Below are 24,454 nucleotides of genomic sequence, written 5' to 3'. Positions count from 1 at the left end.
TGTGCATTTAAATTAAAAATTTTAAAGCAAATGCGAAACTTCCTTTCATTTTTTACCATTTATTCTACCAAAATAATTTTTCTTCTATCTTATTCGTCCCTTAAAAGCATTTAAATTACGAACAATAATTTTCTGGTACCACCATATATAGAGAGGATCTGTTTTACGTGGCCCACCCGGTATGTATCCATGAAATCGAGTTCGTACATAGTTTACAATTGTACATTTAACAATTATTTATTGCAATATGAAAATTATAACTTTAAGAGCAAATATAGTATAGTGTGCTTGTTTGTTTTTTTTCATAGAAAGGGTTACAAACATTCGAAAATGACTAAATCATTGACTGAATCATTGTTTGTTATCTCTCTCATTAGCTTGATATAATATTGCATAAATATTATTGTAAAAGAAAATTCGAAACGTATATTTGTATGGAAATTATACCTTTAAGAGCAAATAGTATAAGTGTACTTGCTTTCTCGTAAAAAGGGGTTAGAAAACATTTAAAAATGAGTAAATCATTGTTTCTTATATTGTTCATTTACTTAATATAATATCAAATTTAAATGGGCAATTATTCTCTCTCATTTAGTTAATATAATATTAAATTTAAATATAATCAAACTTGAAACGTATATTTGCGACGAAAGAGTGAAAAAGTGTAATATTCTTCCTATTTTTCTCCCTCGTATAAAGAAGTATAATTTCATTTGATGACTACTGGTGGATTTATGTATGTAAAATTCTTTCTATAGAGTGTAGATGTTGTTTAAAAATATATTGTACCTCGTAAAACGTGATATTTCAAAAAGGAATTTGAAAAATGTTTCCTTTCAGCGATTAGTAATTAGTGATTGTATCAGAAAGCTCGATTAACAGTATCAAAGCTGTACACTGTTATTAAATTAGTCTTACAAGAGCAATTTACACCTTTCGGTAGTATCTTAAAAAATATGTTTTTCAATAAAAAAGCATACTCAGTCGAAACGGCAATGAATATACATATGTAGCTTTATAAAATTCTTGAGAACAGTACGAAAAATTGGAGCACCTCAATATACTTTCTTACAAAAAAGAAATATCAACAAATAATCAGTATATGCGTCTAAAGAAAAATTAACGAAATATAATAAATATGTATTACGGGCAAATAAAATTCGTAATAGTAGGTGTGCAAATTAATTTGGTGGTTTTTCTCACAAACTTCAATATTTGTCTACAAAAAATCAAAGGCAATTTAAATTTTCTTGAAATTGTGATTATTTTGGATGATTCTTTTTTCATTTATTAAGTAAGTGATGAATTCCTTCTTTAAAGAAATATGGCGGTTTTGAGTCGATAAAGTTGTCAAGATTTTGTGAAAAAGGTACCGAATTAATTTGTACACCCTATGTTTATAGTGAACGTATTATAATATGAACTTGTGTGGACTGTGTGTTCATTATGTGTTTTACGAATACATTAATGATATTGATATAATTTTCCAGTAAAATTTTTGTACCGAAAGATCTCTTGTTATCCTCAAATATTTGATATCCTTATTAATATTAACCCTAGAAAGACCGAGGCTCGAGCCCACCTAAGTTTATCATATTTTCGGTCGAAAAGTAACGTTTAAAAGCAAGTATTTTAAGGGTACTGGTAATGTCAGATATGAAATAAAATAAAAGTGTAAAATATTTGTAACAACTCTGAAAATAAAATACGCTGTAACGCTCGTACGCTTCCTCTAAGACTTTCTTTCGACTGCCTGTTTTGTAACTAATCTTCAACTGATTTGAGTGTTTTGAAGTATAGACTATAGTAAAGATATGTTTTAAGGATATGTTGTATTATCTTTTGTTTTTATAATAAGATACATAGCGAGCAGACGTCGGGAGCTTTGTTAAGCTTTGATTGTATCTGATTACCGATTCTTCGATAGCAATCTTGAAGTTAAATGTGATAATACATAATTTTTTGGAAATTTTTGGAACGAGAAAAATAACATATTTCTTACATTTCCTCGAGGAGCCCTCCCTTGGTCTTTCTAGGGTTAAACATTACCCCAAAATTCATCCTATTTAAAATTCACAAATTACACGATCGTTTGCTTCTTAAACAACAATCGAATGCTATATTAATATCATCGATGCATTCCTGAAAGCTCCTTTCGAAGGAGTCAACAAAATTAACATTCTACGTAATGTGTGAAAAAAAAGAAGAAAAAATATTATCAATTAGAAATCCATGGAAGCTCATTCACGAGGACAGCACCAAATGCAACTGAATTCGGAAAAAGAAGGCCTGTATATCAGTAGGCCACCCCAAGGCAGTGTGTACATGGATAATGAAATCCTTAATTATTTGGTACTTCTTCGAGACGAGCGATTTCCATCTATATAGGTTCGTTGCTCGTAAAAAATATTTCTTTTCCCTATCGTTGAAGAGATGAAACTATAATTCGTATTAAAGATTTGCGTGACAGATTACCCGTCGAGATTTAATGATTCAAGCCTTTATGTCTTCGACTGAAAAACGATTCGTTAGAACGTTCATAATGCAGTGATTTGTTTTATCGATGTTTCCCTAACAATTTATCTCTTCTTTCATTCTATTCAAAATAAACGAATCAAATCGTTCGTTAAATTAGGAAACTCACGTTTGCATTTATTTTTTAAGAAATGCTTAAACTGGTGAGACTTTACATATTGAAGCGCCCGGTATATCGATTATTATTGTAACACGCACAGTTACCTGAAGCTACAAATACGTTTTACGTCTTTCTAGACTGGTTTCTTTTTTTATTCTCATGCTTTCCTGCACAGAATTCAACAAATATTCATACATATACATTATGTACAATCGAGAATTCTAAGACTACACCAACGCGTCCTATTAACTATATACATGAAGCACACAGTACTTGATTTTAAGTCGCAGATATCTACTATTTTATTGTCCAATCTCACCATAATTATGGCGTGTAAATATAATTCGGTATTTAATTATGGAAGGCCTTCTTCATCATCTTCTTCTTCTTCGTAACATTCATTTCCAAGCGTCTTCCTTGAACTCGTCAGTTCGCTTCTCAGAACTATATATTTCTTCTTTTACGTCATATGCAGATCACCCTTCAATATTCTCGTGAAAGTTTTTTTAAACTGTTGATTGGCAAGTGCGTAACAGAATGGATTTATCGGGCTATTCGTGTAACACAAGAAATACGAGAACATAAACAGATGTTCGTTTGTGCAGGGTGGCTTCGAACAGAAACCTTCTACCAGTGCCAAAACGTGATAAGGTGTCCAGCAAGCAACAAATGCGCCTAGAATGAATGATATCGTTCTGAACGCTTTTCTAGCTCTGTTCTCCGTTCGAGACTTCTGACGACTCATCAAAGCATCACCTCTCTGCGTTTTAGTCTTCAAACGTTTTCCAATTGTCTTCACGAAATCTTTTCTGGAGCCACCTTCTTCGTTACTCCTAGCCTCCTTCTTTTTCGAATGCCTCTTCGTGTCCTGCTCGTTTCCTGTCGTGCCAGAAATGGTAGGCACGATGCTACCACTGGAGGATGAATTCTGAGGAGGATTATTGATCTTCGTATCTTGATCTGAAAACTGATTCACAGTGTTATTCAACGTCTCCACTGTGGCTGGTGCATTGATAACCGTCGTTACAGGCTGCTGCTTTGTGCTCTCCGCCTTCACAGTAACCTCTGTGTGCACTTTGCTAACTGTTGGAGAGGTTTGAGATGCTACGTTTGTTTTTTGAGTGATAAATACACGAGGTGGGTGGGTTTGGCTGGATGCGTTAGACATCCCTGGATAAGAATGATTTTGCTTGTTCTGACCACCTGCTGATTGCTGATTATTCACCTGTTGAGCCGTAGCTCGGATTAGGGCAGCCTGTAGCAAGCTGGTATTCGGTGCACTGACGATATTTCCTAAAATTGGCGAGGAAGGTGTGGTTGACAGAGGGTTTGCTAAACTGCACGAGAAAGAAGAAGGTAGGCTCTCGTTAGAAGGGCTGGGTAATATCAACGAGCTTTCATCCATGTATCTCAGATCACCGCCGTCCAAACCGGTTAGAATATCAAAAGTACCTACACCGTGAGAAGAGACAACCAAAGACTTAGGTCTGTCTGTAGATGACGAAGTTGAAGGACTATCAGACACTTGCGGGCTACTCTGAAACTGTGTTGGTGGTGGTATGATATTTTGTTGACCACTGGTGATTGAATGGTTAGGATGAGTAGGCGGAGACGTTTCTGTAGAGGTCAAAGGTTGTTGGCTAGGACCGTCGCTATTCTTCTGAGATTGTTCAGGTGTGAGTGTTAGGCTGCTAGACTTATCAGGCTCACCTGGACAATCGGTGTCCAAGTGACTGAGTTCTTGTATTTTCGGCAATGTTTGAGTTCTCTGTGTCGTTGTACTCATGTCACAGGTTGGGCTAGTTTGGAAATGCTTCTTTGGTGCCTGCATATTAACGTCGACCTTTGCAGGTACGATTCCATTTAGCTGACCATTCGTTGCGAAAATTTGAAAAGCACCGGATTGAGCAACTAGTCCAGCCAGAGAAGAACGTTTCCTGATGTTACCATGTTGCTGAGCTGGTCCCATAGTGCTCTCTTCGTCAGAATCGAATGCTGGGCTACTAGACCGTTCTGATTTCTCTGTCTCTGTGGGAACAGTGCTTCCACACGTTTGCTTCTCCGTTGAATCAGTCACTCCAATCCCAGAGGTCTTGGAAGAGGTTTTCTGTCCCGAACCATCTCCTCCTCCGCCTTCCTCCTCTGGCGTACCTACTTTTGGTTTATCCTGACTCAAGAGAGTGCTTTGGGTTTTCGATATGCCTATACCAGCTGCACGACCCGCCATTCCTGACATCGCACCGGCACTCAGAGCCACCATCGATTGCATCTTACGTTGTTTAGCCTCGCTCTTTTTCTGCATATCGTACGCTGTCTTGTATATACCGCCGTATAGAATGAACAGGACTACAAGTGTCGTCCAGTAGTAGCCAATTATCAGGGCGGTATTGAAAACCGGATCTTTGAGGAATTGAACAGCACACTGGCCAGGGCTCAAGTCTCTGTAACCGATAAAGTGTTCCCAGCCGAAGATACTGATAAAGAAGAGCAACGCTGGTATAATCCAGGTGATGGTAACCATCCAGATTACACGGTTTTTCGTACGCCAGCTGCGATACTGAGCTGCTATTTTTACCGAGCAAAATCGATCAATCGTAATCAATAACACCGTGTATTGAGATACCAAGCATACCGTGTAGTCTACGGAAAGCCATAAATCGCAGAGCAAGGGTCCGAGATTCCAATATCCCATTAGAATGTAGACCGTGTAGAATGGCATGGACACAGTGCCTGTTCAACAATTGCATCACGGTTAATTCAATGTAATCTGAAAACTATAAGTTACGTGTAAATTATTCTAAGATTGGCACGTAGTGAAACGTTTCGAATGAAATGTAAGGTATGTAATGTACGTGTGAAATAGAATTGTAAATGTAATTTTTAACTTTATAAGGTTGAATAAGTGTTGTAAAGTAATGTGACTGAGAAGGAAACATCCGGAAGTGATAATCACTGATTTTTATGAAATTTTGGTATATAGTAAATTAATTAATTGATTCAAATTAAAATCAAAACTCTGATTTATCCGTATTTGGTATTCCAGTGTACAGTTTCCACATAGAAATTTACACGATAATCAAAAAGTATTATAAAAATAAAATGAATAAAAAGGTAATGATTTTTAATATATTACTTAAATAAATGCACTTTTTGCATAAATACAAAATTTACACCATTGCTCTATCTCTAATAGTTTTTTAGATATTGGATTGACTTACTAACAGTAAGTGGAGCAATATTAAATATGTTTAGTGCCTCCAACTTTGAGGACGATTGTCATCCCTTCAATGTGGACGATTGCCCGTAAAACAAAATACCTGTAAAATATTTTTTCGTGTATTACCATATACCAAAGTTTCATCAATATCAGCGATTGTCACTTCGGGATGTCCCTTTGTGAGAAGAAGTAGATAAACAGAATATTCAATAATTTTCTACTTTATTCTTTCGTTTCCTTTACTCTTACGTTTCAATTTCAGCACAGTTTCGTTTGGAACGAAACATTTCAACTGATTTAATTAAAAGTGCACACACCGTTCATAAGTATTAGGACACCCGTTATATTCGTAACAAAAAGTACTACATTTCTTCGTTAAAATTAGCTCCATTGTTGGCGAGATTCCAGACTGAATTAATTTTTTTCGGATGTTAATAATTTTTTAATCACTGTTTAGGCTTGCTTCACATTCAGCAAGTGTGTTAAATATTTACGAACTGGAATATACATAAAGCTAGTTTTTTAAAAAGCGTATAATGAGCGGAAGGTTAGCTTTTTAATTAAAAAAAAAAAAAAAACGATAATATTTACACTTATGGAGAAAATAAAAATATGTAGAAGATGTTGTAACTTACCAATAAGCATATCAGTGGCTGCTAATGAAGCAATGAAGTAGTTGCTCGGTTGCCTGATGGCCCTATCTACGATAAATGCCAGAAGGACGAGAATGTTACCGCCGACAGTTAACAGTATACATAATGCAAGGCAGAAAGCAATCAGTATCGTCTGCCAGAGTTCGAAGGGTGGTAGAACAGGTGTGAAAGGTTCCGCTGTTTAATATATAGAATATCTTCTCATTAAATGTTACAAATTCTTATCTCGATTCGTCAAAATCGTGATTAGAATTACTACAAACTCATTTATTATTACAACAGAGTCAATAATATTAGTTTAAAATACTTCAATCAAAGTAAATTATTAAATTTCTTGAATTATTTTAAAGTTAAAACGTTTCCTGATGATCTCACTACCTGGCATCTATAGTAGCCTTACTCAAAAGTGTAAATTTTACAGGAAAAATAATTACAAACTTTGCATTTGGCTAATCAGTTCAATACTGTTCTCTGATGTGAAACGAATGAAATTTTAAATAAGAAAAATATTGCAGAGAAGAAGTAGAAATTGAGATTTTTCTAGTTATGCCACTATCAATGTCAAACAGCGATAATTCAACGATAAAATGCAATTTTGACTGATTCGTATTAATTCACTGTGGTTGAATCATAAGTTTCGAGAAGAATTTAATTGTATTACCAGTTGATAAAGCTGTTGTATTCCCTGCTATCGTACCGTTGGTGATATTTGACGGAAACCAGTCTGACAGTAGTTCTACATCATATTCCCCGCTGCTCCAGCGAGGATCATCCGGGTCAGGCCAGCTTCCATTAAGCTGCGAGCATTCCGTTAAAATCTGATTGTACATGCGACAAAGACGTTCTCGTTGCCTCTCCCGTTTCCTAAAAAAATATTTTCTAAATGTTATTTCATTCTTCTCAATGTTTCTTCTGACGCACACAATCTGTTCCATATTGTTCCAACGAAGTAGTCGAGAAAACATATTTGCAAGAATTAAATGTCTTGTGTAGTATACACTGGCGATCGTAACTATTAGGACACACGTTATGTTCGTATGGAAAGTATAACACTTCTTCGTCAAAGTTAGTGTCATACTTCAAGATTCTGGACTGAATAAATTTTTTTTAGGATCTTAATAATATTTGTAAAGACTTTAGAGAGTCAAATAATTTCATACTAAACTTGTTATGATAAGGAGGCTTGCTTTTCATTCGGTGAGTAGATTTTAGGTAATTTCGGTAGATTTCGGTAGATTTCGGTAGATTTTAGTAGAATTCTTACGAATTTAAACATTTAAACATTTGGGCAAAAATGCTCTTAACGATCATAAACCACAATTTCAATTCATGAAACTTCGATCTGGAAATGGGACTCTTGAAGATGCCCCATGTTGCGAACAATGATCTCTTGCGAGAAAATATTGAAACAAATCCTTAAAAATTATTAAATACAATTTAATCTACTCTGAAGAATAAAATCACTTACTTAAGAAATATACATTTCTTCATTTCTTCACTCAGAACCTGGTACATCGTGAATAAATTGTGAGCATAAAAGACGATATCTACGTCGCTCAAAATTAAAAAAAAAAAAAAAAAAAACAATAAACCTCTCATTTTATATGCAGAATACAATAATTCCTTCCACCCTATCCCCCCTCCCCAAAAATACAAAATCCCACAATTCGATAAACTGTTCGAAACAGCACCGTGTAACATCATGTTTCAAAACAAAACGCATTTAGGAGGTAGCAGAGAATCGTAAGGCCACTATTTCTTCAGTAATGTTCGTTAGCATCGAAGAAAATGTGACAGCGGTATTTCCTGATTTTAGCTAGTGACATACACGCCTCTTGCTCTCTATGAAACATTGCTGCAGTGGCAACACGAGAAGCAAGTCAAAGGCTGAATACACCGGGCGCACAATGAGCTTGAAATAAGCATGAATGGAACCACATCCATTCCCCTCTCGCAGGTCCTCGTCGCCAGCAGTCAAGAAACGACGAGCACCGCCTTAAAGAGGGTGACTCGTTTTTAAATAATTTAGCCAGTCGATCGTAACCGCCCCGGGTTAAACGTACCCTTAACTCTTACATTTTCGAGCAGCACGTTCGTGAAAGATCTGATTACCTCCCAGTTTATTTGACAGTTTCATGCTCCCAGTTTACGAAATATTCAATGCAATCGTTCCTTTTTTTCGGGGTCCTTTATAAGAGGAAACACCGGTTAAAATATAACTAATGAAAAGAGACGTAACTGCTTAATTACGTATTGGTTCATTTATTTCTTATTATATCTCTACGCTGTTTGTGGTAATAATAATAACAGTTTTTAGTAGAAAAGTAAATTACTTTTTATTTAAAATTGTTATAAATTAGAATGAATTTTATTGAACTTTTAGAGAATTGCAATAAATTTTATTGAACTTTTCAAGCTATTGTTATTTAGTTACTTTAGTAGTTTACTGTTAGAAATAACAAAAAATTCTTTCTTTCTTTCGCGTTTCGTGGTTCGATAAGGCTATTCATACTGCTCGAAAGCCTTCTAGGCAAAAAGGCGCGCGACCTGTGTTTTTTTTTCTTCTTTTTCTTTTTTTTTGTATGAAATGCTACGTGAAATTTTTCATTTTGTGCAACTACTTACTTTGCACGTAAGTGGAAGCAAAATGTCTGAATTGTAAATTTATATTTAATACGAACAAGTAGAATTTTTACGCAATGAGTTTGCTGAAATATTAAATGTGGCAAATGTTGATGGCAAAATGATTCGTAAAAATTATAATATTTAACAAGGAAACATCTCGAACTAATAATCACCGAATTTGATGAAACTTTGATACATAAAAGTATGCCACAAGTATTTTTTTTTATTGGAAATTGTCCACACTGAAAGGGTGAAAATCGTCATCAAATATTGGGGCAGTAAACGTATATAACACCGTTTCACTTCCTGTTAATAAGTTACTCTGATATCTCAAAAATTATTGAAGATACAAGATTTGTGTAAATTGACGAATTTCGTATTTTTCAAAGACAAATTTGACTACGTAAACAGATTTGAAACACTCGAATACCAAATACGGATAAATCAGAATTTTGATTTTGTTATGTACGATATATGTCGAATATTCTTTTTAAACTATTACATACCAAAGTTTCATGAAAATTCTTCAAAGTTCCATTGCAAATTATTTAAATATAAACCAATATTACGGCATTTTTTTTGATAAGGTACTTAAAGTCTTAGTTAAATAAATAAAGTCATGTTTAAAATTTGTATTTTCCTCAAACAGTGTAACGAAGAAAATAGAATTCTTTTATACTTCATCTAAGCAGACAGGATAAATTCCTTTTACTATTTTAATTTATACCACAAACGCTTCTGATAAAGCATTATCATCCTCCCTTTGAGTATCTAAGATAGTTTCTTTGTACGTTACATTATACGTACATTATCAGTATTTAGGAAAAACGTAGGGCTTTATGGTAACTTCAGACATTTTAATAATTCGTTTTACTTGGAAAATGTGTATCATGGCTAATTATTTTCTTTTTCTTTTTTTTTTTGAGATTCAACAAACTAGAATTTCCACGGACATAATTTGATATGCAATAAAAAAACTGATTTTGTTGCAACAATTCATATTGTCACAAAAGTTACACAGCAATAAAATAAATTTGGACCAATTGAAATGGGTGTTAAAATTGTACATGTCGTTTTGAGTTATTAAATTAGCCTGACAGCCTAACGGAAGTATAGTTATCACGATACCTAGGATTCGACATCAGATTTGCAAATCAATGAGATCGTTCTAAGATTATTAGAACAGCTCGCTACAAGCACAGACAATGAAGCCAGGCGAATAAAAGATAGAGAGATGAGATCCATTGTTTCAATGTTCTCGAGGGTAAATACTTGTCCTCGTTATAGTAGGCTTTCTCTTCAAGTCGCGCCACCGTGAAATGATTCGTAAATACTTGTCCTCGTTATGGCGGCATTTCTTTCTTACAGCTCTCTAGACTGCAAGTGAAATGATTCGTAAAGGAGAGCCAACTTCTTATCCGTAATTAACCAAAAATTTCAGACGAAGATGGTATAAAAGTGAAAGAGAAGAAGAAGAAATGTTCGTATTTAGTATGTGGAAGTTGAAGTACGTGTAAAAATTGAAATACAATTAATCATCAAGTAAATTTGTGACATGTAAAAATAAAGCACTTCTTTAAATTCATTTTATGTACAGCAGTTTTTACAATACTGGGTAAAGATTTACATACTAATTAAATACACCATTTGAACTTTTAAACAGTTCTAAGAATTGAAGTTTGTAAAAAAAGGCACCAAATTAATTTGCACACCCAATACATAAATATTGGAAACAAATTCAAAAGAATGGACTGATTTCGTAATTTTCAACAAAGTTTATCCTTAACCAAAATTTACAATTTTTCAAATTTACAATTCACAACTTTTACAATTCCACAAATTCACAATTTTCTAATTGAATTCACTATTTAAACTTCCAAACGGTTAATTTGATAGTTTCCATTTTACCTTTTCCACAGTTAACCTTTTTCACGACTTGAACTCCAAGTTTACCCATTTCAATGTCCCCTTTGAAGAAAATTGAATAGTTGGAAAGAAACGGCGCGAATACAAAGTGGTCCCACTGAACGAACCAGAAAAATTAGTTGTCGGATCGAAACGACGAAATCTGAAGATACCAGCAGTTAGAGGGTGGTTAAACGAGTTCGAAGAACACGCGAGTATTGGCAAGAGGTAAATGTTGAGAAGAGAGGCACGGGGCAAGGAGGTGTGTTTGTAGGGTACTTTAGACAAGGAAAGGGTACTCGATGGGTCGCCGCAACTTGTGCATCGAAACAAGGGTAAAGTATCCGTTTTGTCTAATGAGTTGTAATGCCCGCTCATCAAGGTCATTCAACCGTGAGTCGAACAGCTGCAGACACCCTTGTCAGGGAGCACTCGCAACTTTCCATTCCTCTGCATTTCAATACTCTTTCAACGCTCGACGACTGTTCGAAAAGCATTCCGGTAAATAGGCGATAAAAAAAAAAGAAATTTAAATAGAGAAAATCGATAGACGCTTGTAATGAAGTCTGAAACTTCTCGAGCGTGTTCCCCGTATATCATATACGGGGATATTTATAGAATGTATAATACATCGATATAGCCGGCATATTGCTGATAAATGGCACAAATTCTGCGATGGCTTTAAGGGGGTACAACACCCTGAGGCGTCTGAAAAAAGGAAAAATTTGGGAATTTTTTTTATAGGTAACTAATAAATTAAAAGTTTCAATTTTTTCACAGGATACAAATGTAACTTTCAGCTTTCTTCCCCAATTTTTAAAAAGTAAAAATGTTACAAAATGGAGGAGTGGTGGTATATCCCCTTAAGGGAGAATTACCATTTAGAGGAGTCAAGTTTAGGTGATATTTAGGGTAAAAATTGATCGAATAATTTTAAATCAAGGGACTTGAAATTTTTCGTACACGTTTGATTGTGTTTCAGGAAAGCTCAGTTTAATTTTTATGTAATTATCTTAATTACTATTTCAGTTATTGCATATTTATCACAGAGTAACATTTTGAAGAGCTGTAACGATTCACATTGTTGTATTAAAAAATGGATTTCGATAAAAATGTTGTTTTTATCATGAAAGTTTTAATTTCTTCAAGAGATAACAAAAAATAATTATTGTAGGCATTGACATAATTCATTGATTAGTGCATTTATTATTGAGAAATGATGGCAGCCAGTGTGCAAAGCACAGTTTCCAAAAAAACGCATTTAAAGTTTTGCCACACCTAGCGTTTCTAGCGGTGCATAGCTTTCTTGAAAGCAGTGCAACTTTATCGTTCCGCGGATTTTAGGTGTAGAATGTTAGCAACATGTTTTCAAGATGTTACGCTTTGAGGAATACCCCTTTAAAGAGAAACTGACAAACTTTATCTTACAGTCCTGTTGCTGGATAATTGTTTTTCCATTCTTTATTAATTACGGGCGATTCGTAATTAAAGTGTCGTGAAATTGCACAGGTGACCTAGATCGTGGGTCTAAGAAAAAAATTTCAAGCCCACTTAGTTAAAGTCTGCAGCAGTCTCACTTTTCAAACGCGTCTCTATGAAAATGCAAATCCTTATCGTTGCATAAAGGTAAGTGAATGTAAATATTTTTCGAAGTAACGGTTCATAGTGAATTCCGAATCGAAGAATTTCTGGAAATTTTTAATATTACAGAAATAATCATAAATTAATGGTTTCTCATTTAAATGAGAATTAATAGAAATATTACAGTTACATCTTATTTAATGTTTCTGTACGTATAAAATGTTTATCGTGAAGGATTGTCACAATTTTTATTCTCACACCAGATGGATTGTCAAAAAGAATTTGCGAACAGAATAATTAGTATTAAGGTATAAATATAAAAATTTTTTAATAGCTTGTTTGTTGCAACCAAAAGAAGACTACATTGTGCTTATATTTTGGTTTTAAAATGGAACTGAGCATTATTTCCCTCTCGGTATTTTAAAAAGGATTTAAACGAACGCAGTAATAAAAGTTAATCCTTGTTAATATGTAATTTCAATTTATACACAGTAGCGAATTTTTTAATATGTTCAGAGTATGAAATATACGTACAATATTGTCAATTTATTTCCTAAGTTGTTATGCAATACTATTTATTGCAAAAGATTTCGTTCCCTTCATTCTCTATGAAAAAAACAAAATATTGCAAGTATTGGCCATTATAATATAGGGATTATATGTTATTGCAATTTTTTTGCAGTATCCTCAAAAATCTATGCAATAAAAAAGTTTTTCTTATTTAAAAAGCACTTTCTTATTTACACTTAAGACCAGTTCTCACAAAAATTTTCTAACAACTTGTTTGTCGCAATCAAACGGAAACTACAGTAGAAAAATATATATATATACTTTTGTAAAACAAAACATGATTGACCTTGAAAAAAAAACAGAAAAAATGGCATTTGTAAATAAATTGTTTTTCCATCTTATTCACTCTTTGAAACCATTTGAATTACGTATAAAAATTTTCTCGTGCCACCATAGCTAGAGATGATAATTAGGTGGCCTGCTTTACTTGGCACCCCCTCTATATGCACAGATGCTTATTTGCAGGTATTTCGAATATATTAATGGTAATATATGTATGATATATAAATACATAGGCGTACACCGAAGCAGCCTTTAATTTATATTAAATGACCTTTCTTATATATAATTCTGTGCATGTAGGCATGTTCTTCGAAAAACATACGGAATAGTTCAATTCAATGGAAGGGTGTACATTTCTGCGTTGGGGACTTACGCTAGAGTCTCTTTCCCCGAATGAACGGTACTCACGTGGCGGATATTCAGTTCCTCTTGAATACCTTGGGATGAAAGGAGAGTTGAACGAGAAAAAGCTTGAGAGAAGCGAAATAGAGGATAGGATGTGAGAAGTGACTTTGAGCATATGAAAAATCTTTTTTTGATTAAAGAAATGTATGTACGTGCACAGATGCTCTTCGGTGCAGGTATGCGCCAGTTCTATTCGTAAAACTATTCTAATTAACTTCATTCATTTGTTGAAAATGTTTTATTCAGAATCATTTCGTACGTTCAGATATTCAGCGTGTTCTTGTTGCCGGATGAAGGACACTTATTGTCATGGATCTCATAGAACGATGAAATAATCGTAATAAAACACACACACACACCTGTGTCTGGTAATTCATTTTTAGTAAAGTACGTCGTTTTATACGTTTCGGATGTAAAATTAATAAGCACGTTCTTTTCTGTTTCTTTGTAATTCTTTTACTTTCGTTACGTTCGTTCTAATTTCTTAACAGAATAATGCGAAACGTGCAAAAAAAGTTTAATTTTCGAAATAAATTGATAGTAAATTTAATTCTTGTATGGAGTTGTATTATCATTGTTGAAAATCTTGTATTTTGTATTTTATATTGTTAATGTATTAAGATACAAGCTTCTGATTTGTTTTCAATATTTTCACTAATTAAATTATTCGAAATTTCCTTTTATTTTAAAAATCGTTACTTCTTTCCTTGTCATTATTTTTGCATATATTTAACTACATTTCATTACAATAACAAAATTTTATAAGCCACCAAAATTTAAAAAAATTGCATGATCCATTAAATTTAAAAAACGCTTTTATTCGTAATTTAATTCTCCTAAAATACCTCATTTGTTTACGGTGTATCTCCACCTTTTGTTGTTCACTCTAACGAAAAACCTCCATATATAGGGTGCCCAACGTAAAACAGCCTAATTATCTCCTCTATAGCTATGGTGGTACGAGAAAATTTTTATAGATAATTTAAATGCCTTCAAAGATGAATAAGATGGGAGGCAAATTTTGTTATAAATGCCATCCTTTCTGTTTTTATTTCAAGGTCACCTATATTATCGTCTATATATTTTTGTCTACTGTAGTTGTAGCAGACATTGATGTGCACTTAAAAATGTACAATAGTATGACCTTGAACTCAGAAATTTTAAATCAATCGTGAAACTTCCTATCATTCTCTGCCATTTCTCCCATCAAAAAAGAAAATTCTTCTTCCTTCTTATTCGCACATCAAAACCATTCTGGGAGGCAAATTTTGTTATAAATGCCATCCTTTCTGTTTTTATTTCAAGGTCACCTATATTATTGTCTATATATTTTTGTCTACTATAGTTGTAGCAGACATTGATGTGCATTTAAAAATGTACAATAGTATGACCTTGAACTTAGAAATTTTAAATCAATCGTGAAACTTCCTATCATCCTCTGCCATTTCTCCTATCAAAAAAGAAAATTCTTCTTCCTTCTTATTCGCACATCGAAACCATTCAAATTACACATACATATAAAAATTTCCTTGTACCGCTTTAATTTCGAAACGATAATTAGGTCAGCTGTTTCACGGTGGCCCACCCTGTATACACTTGTATTCTATTTAAAAATAAAAAAAAAAAAAGTCGAACGGCGAATGAGAAGTTTTCATCGAGAAGTTTTGTTTATGTGAACAAGGCAGCACAAATACATTGGCAGTAATCGACGCTTCTTTGTCCGTATGCTAAATCCACCCTTATATTTATATGCACATATATGTACGTATACATATATGTGCCAAGAGGATGGCGAAGGGTAGTTACTACATAAGCCCTGTTGAGCAGAGGATCATCGCCGTGGAATGGCATGATCATACGGATAGACAGAGAGGAAAGGATGAACGAGCAAGGTGAGCCAATACGAAGACAGGGAGGAGGAGGGGGTGGTGAGCGGAAAGAGTTGAAACGAACGACGAGGGGAAAAAAATTGTGAGAAAGGGAGAGGGGTAACGGGAGAAATTTGAGATGTAGAGTGGAGAGGCAACAAGTACTGGAGCCAGGCAGGCATCGTTCCAACATTATGTGAATGCTAGTCGCAGTTTCGTTTCGTTCAGGAATGAACCAAAACAACGGTACCCCCCATTCGTCATTATATCGAGTCGCAATGAATGACACGCCTTACAGCGATCATACTGCTACGACATTGTTAGAATTTTCTGGTACCGCTCGAGTCATGGAACACTTTCGCATCGTTTCAGTACCATTACTTCTGCTTACGATTCTCTATTGTAATTTTCCGCCGGCCAAAAATTTCGATATCTGCACAGTTTTGGCGAAGGAACGAGAAAATGTCTTCCTTCTTACTCCTTGCTCAATTATTGATTTCAGCGGAGATATTAGAAAACTACATGTTTGGCTGAAAGTTAAAATTGTCACTGTCCTTGGAGAATAAGTGGAAAATATTTGAAATAGTGTTATTTCTTGTGTATGTTAAATTAAATGACGTGTCAAATTATTCTGTTTTTATAATTGACTGCACAATTTTTTTTAAATAATTTTACTTAATACGAAGTCTTTCATAAATTTTTTTAATTGTATTAAACTGAGAATTATTAGCACTCTTTTTAAATGTCCAGAAAATATAAAGTATATTGCATTCATGTTTGATACAGATTCAGAAACTCGCAAATTTATTCGCTATTTAATGTATTAAAGTGATAATTAAGGATCCGACAACATTTGTACGAATATTTAGCAAAATGACAAATATATGACAGTTACATACCTGAAGCTTTCTACTGTATTGTGTAAACTAAGTAAGCTTTGGAGTTTAAATAGCTTTTCCCAATTTGTCGTTAGTATGCTGACCCAGGTTGTATTAAATGCACGTGAAATATATATGTATATATTATCGAGTATAATACATTCTTCGTCTCTAGCGACAAACTGCAGAGGAGAGCAAAGCTGCATAAAAGATTTCCTCATGTATACTACTCTACTAAAGCCTGTACATAATTAACACACTATCCTGGATTGAGATTAATTATAAATTAATGAATCTTTAATTTCTTTTGATTTTAATTCCAATTTAATTGATAACGACCAAACTGTTTGCTAAAAACATTTTGTTTGTATTTAATTTATTTCGATTTGATTAATTATTAATTGACTAATTATTAATGAATTAACTGGTTATATTTAAAATGAGTATCTAAGATAATCGATAATTCTAAGTACTCGTCTTGAAAATAGATTGCAACGTTTTTCTTCGAATCTAAAATTTATTTACCCTCATAAATCAGTAGATGTTTTAAATTATTTCAACTATTTCATACTCCACGTGAAAAAAGAAGTAAAAATTGGAAAGTGTGATTTTTGTTAGAATTATAAATTTTATCAGCTTTTCATTTACTCATATATTAATTAGTTAAATTGCTAATTTTATATCTTATTGTTAATATTAATAAATCCTTGCTTTCAGTGTTTTCTAACTTTAGCGTTGAAACAGCTGTCTTTTTGTATTATCCAATTATAGGCTGTTCTATCTTACTTTACAGAAGCAAAGAGAAAGAGCGAAAGAAAGAACGGAAAAAGAACTTTGCAACCCAATTTGTTAGTGAAGGATGAATATCGGTGGATGAACATTACGGATCATAGTAATATAAAAAAGCAACATTGCTGCTATTTTTAACTTCTTCCGAGAAAATATGTCTTCATTGAAGTGTTAAAAATAGCAAAAAGGTCGCACCATAATAATTATCTATACTTAATTTACCCACTGCAATTCTATATGTATCTGCTATGTACAGTGTGATGAAAAAATATTTCCATTATTTAAATAAAATGAACTAATGTTACATATAAAATTTATATAATGCGATGCATATCATTTTTAGGTGAATCAATAAAAAAAAAATAGCATATCATTTAAAAAAATAGAGATGACTTTGAAATCTCCTCTCCTTTCTTTATTATTTATTATTATTTTATTGTCTCTCTCTGTTAGATTTCTTTATAATATTTATTCGTTCTTACTTCTCTCGTCGAAGCGTCAAATTCTAATCAATCATAATTTTTCTTCTAGTGAAGAAAGAAACATCGAGTGATACAGGGTGAACACAATAAAAGTTAATGTTACAAGGACGTCAGATAAGTACGCCAGTGAAACGCAAAAATGATTCACCACAAGGCCTAGTGGAATGATGACGAATTGTCACATCTCGCCAACCATTCTTCGGAAGTTCCTTCACAACCCCCTCAAGGGAAACCTTATTTTTATTTTCTTCTTTCGCAACTGGATGGAGTCTTTGAAAAGATGCCCCTTCTCTGTCCCGCCATGCACGAAATACATAACCCATAGCTTCGGGGTGATATCAGCTCCTCCGCCGTTTCTTCTTCGGCGACACAGCTTCCCGTGACATCGTTTCCTTAAATTCCGCGATACACCTCTTGAGAGAAATAGGCCGTTATCGCGAAAAGAGCCTTTCCTGGAAGTACGGATCCATAGACGTAGAAACTTCTTCGGTCGTGCATGAATCAAATCACGCTTCTCATTTTACTCACTGGACAGATGTACGTATCAAGAATACTACCGAGGGTGTACTATCGTACATACGACATGTATGAAAATGTATTTCGTTCACTTCATTGGTGACAGATGTTCGTATCAAGAAAACTAGCGAGAGTGTAGATACTATCATAAGCATGATATGCAAGGAAATGTATATTTCGTTCACTTCATTGATTGATTTCATTCTTTAGTTATTTTGTAAAAGTGAAAGGAATAAGTTCGATTATGAAGAGTTTTTTTAACGTAAATTATGGAAATGTATGTAATACTTTGAAAAATGTTAAACTACAGAGGGTATTTAATCTGATTATTTAATCTAGCCATTTGCAATTATGTAATCAATTATATCCTCGAATAAGGAACGTATAAAAATAGAAAATATTTTGGAAATTTGTACTTCTTTTTTGTAGAAAGAGGATCACGTTGAATCGTTTTTAATGGAACGTATGATCTTTTTTTATAGGAAGAAATAAAACGGTATTAAATTTAAAGTAGTAAGAATGACACTAGTTAAGGAATGTACAATTTAAATAATTTTTATTAAGATTTTGATCAATTTAAAAATTTAATCTTAGTCGAATACAATTTTTAATACTACTGTTGTGATTGCAATAAATTTGATTGAAATTGTATTGGTTAAATTTAATCTTTCAGTTTAATTTTGCCGAAAAAGTTGTATCACACTATTTATCATTTGTATACATATCTTTACAAGTTATCACCAGATTTGTATCTGGGAAATCTACTTTTTTCATTTCGAGCTGACAATGAGTTTCAACAGCTTGCTCGTAACTCGCCTACGGCGAAAATAAGAGAGAATGAGAGCAAGGGAGGAGAAATAGAAACTGGCGAAATGTACACGTGTATATATGTATGTATATAAAATTGTTCTGACCATATTATTGCAAGTAGAATTCAAAATTATCCAAATAATACGATGTTTCATTTCATTCTCATTATGTTTTTCTTGCAAGTCTTGCTCTCGCAGCAAAGTAAAATAAATACTCGACGAACTTTCTGAATTCTATCGAGTATCGTAGCATTGACAATTGATCAAACGAGAGTAATTGCCACAATGGTCGGTTTATTTCTGAAATTATACTTTATCGTCTGTATTTTACTTTATGTCATTAAAAAATCTGCTACTTTGTATCATAAAGCAATCTGTTTCGTACGAAGCGGATAGTGAATCAAGTTTCTGGCAATTTATGAAGCTTCGGCAATTTATAAAAGTCTTCGTTTTAATTTCTTCTTGACTTTGCTCTTGTTTTATGTTGACTTTACTTCCATTCTCCCGGAGAATGAAAGTCAGTGTGCAAAAGTCTAGAGATGAAAGTAAAAGTTAGCAGAAATTTTCCTGAGATTGGATGTTGCTGCGGTCAGAAAGATTGGCACTAAGGCTAGGTCATCACTTGTCGAGAATTCTGTAACTTCTTTGAAGGTTTCTCAGGGTTTAGTAAGAAACTTTCCGATGCTACCAACAAGGCTATAGTTATATTACAAATGTTTAACAAGAAATCAACAATTTTGAACATTTACACAAAGAATCATATTCCCAAGTAATTAAAAAAAGGAACAAAAACACTGATGGGTCTGTACTGATCCAGTCACAGACCAATAGAAACAGCGAAGATATTCGATTAAGTTAAAACAGTCATATTAATTTTTAGTCCTTACAGATCTATCGTCCATCTTCTTATGTAAGAACAACTGCTATAAAATACTTCTGCGATCATAATCTATACCTGTCATTCGAAGGTTCTAAAAAAAAAAAAACGAACTTGAGAGGAACATCGATATTTTGCGAACGACACCGAAATCACAGACTATGGTTAATCTTCGTAGGAGACGTTGTCAAAGACACAGTTCCTTGCAAGGTGTTGTGTGTCGCATACCGTACACTACTTCTGTATATCTAGATTCAAGGGCTCATGGAAGCTTAATATAGGGAGAGATCAAATCGGATTTACACTTGGACGGAGGGCAAGCTTGTTCCATAAATATCAGTGTTACGATGGCACGCTGATGGCGGTGATGTAGCAAACTCTACACAGGGGAAGCTCGATCGCTTGGGGGAATTGAACGAACGCGTTTAATAACTCTGCTAGCATACGATCGCCCACGGCGTGACACTGAAACCATCCAACAGCCGAGACGAGACCCTCTCGGAAAGTCGAGAGGAAATTCCCGCCAATGTTATCATTGGTAGCCAACCTACCTCGTGTTATCCGAGTCACGCGATCACTGTTCAATGATATTTCACGACAGGCATGTCCTACCTTCTCTCACGTGCAATTAGTTCCTGGATCTTCGAGTGTGAAATGAATTTCCTCCCTTCATAAGAAACCCTAACTACCGCATACTGTTCAATTCGATGCGGCGAACGTGGAATATGTTGCACTGTGCATTTGTACAATGAAGAAATGTTAATGCGACATTGCTTTCATTTGACGGATAAATTACTTGAAAATTTACGATATATATTGTTGACATTTGTTTATCGATATTTTGGGAATTTGGAAGTACAGAGATAACAGAACAATGAAAACAAGATTCAGGAAACAATAATATGAGTCCTAGATAGTGATAATAAATTTGAAATAGTAGCTTTTGATGTTTGGATTTTGAATATATTTCAAATGATTGTATGTTTCCAATTTTAGTACACTTCAGAGAGCAAAATGTTTGCTTATAACTTACTAAAACGTATAAGTTTAAAATGAAAAGCTGCGAAATATTATTTTAATTATGCTTTTATTTTGTGTTTCAGAAATTAAAAATTTGTCCGAGGCTGACAGGTGCCATTGAAAAACAGAAAATTTTTTACTGTCTACATAATTTTCGTATACCTGCATCGCTTGTTTTATCCATTATCCAGCTTTTACAAGCTTTCGCGACTCTTAATACTAGGGTATTACAGTTCTTATCACTACCCTATTACTCTGGTAATAGGGTCCTTTATTTATCTAGTCGACACTGTAGCGTGTGACTCTCGATGTTGACTTAAATTCGTAAATAGTGAATGCAACGTCTGACGTAGTTTTATTACACATTTTGCGATCAATTTATTGTATACAAAGATAAATTCACGGAGTGTCATTCTATAATAGTATGTTTTAATGTAACATTTATTCTAAAATGTTTCTTTTCAAGACGACAGTTGAGAAAATTATTTGAAACTAAATAATTCGAGGAGACTAATGTTTGAAATTATCAGACAATTGAAGAAACTATTGTATTTAAAGAAATAAATTTGAAATTTGAAATGTAACAAAATTTCACTTTTAAAAAAAGTGAAAAATAATAATCTTTAATATTGAAAATTCGATATTTCTACGCCGAAATACCGTAAATTTAGGTCTTACCGAAGAACAAGATAAAAACGTGGTTTAAGCAGTTTTTCCGAATGAATTTGTCGATTTAAAGTTTTACGAACGAACAAAAGCCGCATTGTTTTATGCTCTCTTCAAGAAAGAGGCGTTAATGAGATAATTAATGAGGTAGGTCATGATCCACTTGAAAACTTATTGAACTTTTTATTTATTATTTTCCTCCAATTAGTATTGCATTCAATATTGATCGGTTTATTTTAGAAGCAATCACGCAGCCTGCTAACTATTAATAAAAAAAGTAATTATTAAACAATGTTTGAATAACTAGTTTCGTATTTACCTGTACCAAACGTTCATTCAATTTTTAATATTATATTTTTCATGTCACTTCATTGAAAATTGAAATAACTTCCGATACCTTCATCAGCAAAACGTCAATTTTCCAAAAATTAATGGAAAAAGTGAAACGAAAAGGAGTAAAACTTAATAACTATTTTTTGTAGAACTTATAAATGGAAATAGAATTATTTAGTGATAGTTCTAAAGTGACGATGTATCAGAAATCGATCTTAATAATTTTTTACAACTATTTAAATTTAGTTCACATTCAATAAGTATCTTAATACTTATGAGCATGGGTGTAAATCACAGTTCATAATCAATGTGGAGATTGATTACTTCTTCACGATTAATCGGTATTTTATACGAGAAAAAAAAAACAATTCAAATGTGTCGTATACACTGATTTTCTGCATTTCTTGTTCAGCATCATTTTACAAAGTCAAAGTAAAGATTTCTACGATTTCTTGGTACGTAACAATCAATCTATGCTTAATACGATGCTACCTCTCCATTTCATCATTCCATTCCTCTCTGTTACCAATCTATCTTCCTCGATTTCTCTTTCATCGCAAGACAAAGACGGGCTTGTAATTAAGTGACATGCAGAGACGTTGCTGATAGGGAACATTATGCTGTCATCGCTTAGACGAAACGATCTATGTGTAGACATCATTGCTTCACTGTACGTCACACACTGGAGTATGCATATCAATTTCCAGTAATTACGCGACGGTGTCTTTACTCATTTTACATCAAAGTGTCATCTCCGTTTGGCATTTCGGACGGATATAACTTGGAATATCGACATCTCGATGGATCTCAATGAATGCGAAATGTTAAATTGTAAAAATTCGGTTCTATAACAATTTTACGGACATTTCAAAGAATTTTAACGACTAATTTGGAAAATTAGAAGTAAAGATCGATTTCGTTGAAATTTATTTTATTTTGAAAATTTCTTTCATTTCTTTTTTTGAATTTATTTAATTTATTTTGAATTATGTACGCTCAATTTTGTATCGAAATATATTGTATCTTTCTATTTTTATTAATAAAATGAGACGAATGTATTTTTTATATTTTTCAGGACGAACTTAATATCGTTCGTACTAAAATTTCGGGCCACAATGGTCATCGCCTATTATCTTATTGACCTAATTCATTTTTGTACAATTACTCTGTCCAATTTGGTTGAGAATATCGTTTAAATGCAATGGAAGCTTTCCTGTGTTTTTTTCAATTTCAAATATTCGGGCAGAATTGTATATATTACTGTATCGCAACGTAAATTTGAATAAATTAGGTTGAACTGTAACATAAAAACATTGCTTCAATTTGAAATAATTTCTAAAAACAGAATTCACAGAAAAAACAAACCGGCACAGCCCAATGTGTAGTTAAAATTGTTATGATATGTAAATAGAACGTTGTAGTAGGATTTTTGAAATGCAAGGATTTTCTTTGGTATCTGGGAAAAACACACAAAAGTTTTATTTATCTTTCGTCGATACATGTTAAATGTTTGGTGCAGAATAATTTCGAACAAATCAATGCAGTGTTCGAGCTGTTGCTTTTGCTTTCGGACGACCGGTTTTAAGCAGCCGTACTCTCCCGTTGCAATATTAACGAAACGGATAAAACGATTTATAACAATTACTCTGGGAAGGCGTCCGGTGAGCCTCCTGTACTCTAATCTCTGGAAGACGTCCGGCGGATAGTCCAGCCGTTCTTTCCATTCCAGGAGCGACCCAGGTATAACTCTCGTACTCTCCTATCACAACATTTAAGTGACACGCGTATGATCGGAGAGTCCACCCGCACTTCTCCTGGTAGGCGACCGGCGGATAGTCCAGCCGTTCTCTCCTCCAGAGAGTGATCCAGGTGTCAGTCCCCGTACTCCCCTGTGCTGTAAGGACATCAGAAAGCTAGGCTCCGTACAATCCCACTCTGAAGGGCGACCGATGGTAATACAGTAAATTCTCTACAACTGTCAGTCAGTTTGGATTCTACAAGTGACAGTATAGATGGTCCTACGCCTAGGTCTGCGTCTCGCTCGCTGTCAGTCAAGAGTGTAACGCTACACCACTCGGTTTCTTTTACGAGATTTCACGGCTCGACAAATCATAATAGAAAAATATAATTTCTTTAATTTTACTTTTTTTCATCTGGAATTTTTTTTTAACATATTGCTGAGATTTTTCTGATCAAAATGATATCAAACACGATATAATTCGAACAACATTTACTTATTAACATGTTCACTGTCACGCCAGATTTACAGGTTGCTGTTAGGCGGCCACAAGAAAATACATTTTAAGCATAGGATTATAGTATTATGCTTTATAATTTTTTTTT

At 33.7% G+C, this 24,454-nt stretch overlaps 1 protein-coding gene across 1 annotated transcript in view; it reads right to left on the bottom strand.

Moving 5' to 3' along the window:
- Positions 1-3,095: 3,095 nt before the first annotated feature.
- Positions 3,096-24,454, bottom strand: part of LOC108573503 (probable muscarinic acetylcholine receptor gar-2) — a 38,152-nt gene continuing 16,793 nt past the window's right edge. The window contains exons 2-4 of the mRNA XM_017935962.1: positions 7,167-7,369; positions 6,488-6,682; positions 3,096-5,365 (exon numbers count right to left, since the gene is read on the bottom strand). Coding sequence (XP_017791451.1) covers positions 3,096-5,365; positions 6,488-6,682; positions 7,167-7,369 — 2,668 coding nt within the window. The remainder of the gene's footprint in view (positions 5,366-6,487; positions 6,683-7,166; positions 7,370-24,454) is intronic.

The sequence above is a fragment of the Habropoda laboriosa genome, unplaced genomic scaffold, assembly GCF_001263275.1.
Source record: "Habropoda laboriosa isolate 0110345459 unplaced genomic scaffold, ASM126327v1 scaffold162, whole genome shotgun sequence".
Classification (NCBI taxonomy): domain Eukaryota; kingdom Metazoa; phylum Arthropoda; class Insecta; order Hymenoptera; family Apidae; genus Habropoda; species Habropoda laboriosa.
The sequence above is the reverse complement of the archived record's forward strand: the minus strand, read 5'-3'. Positions and strand labels throughout refer to the sequence as shown.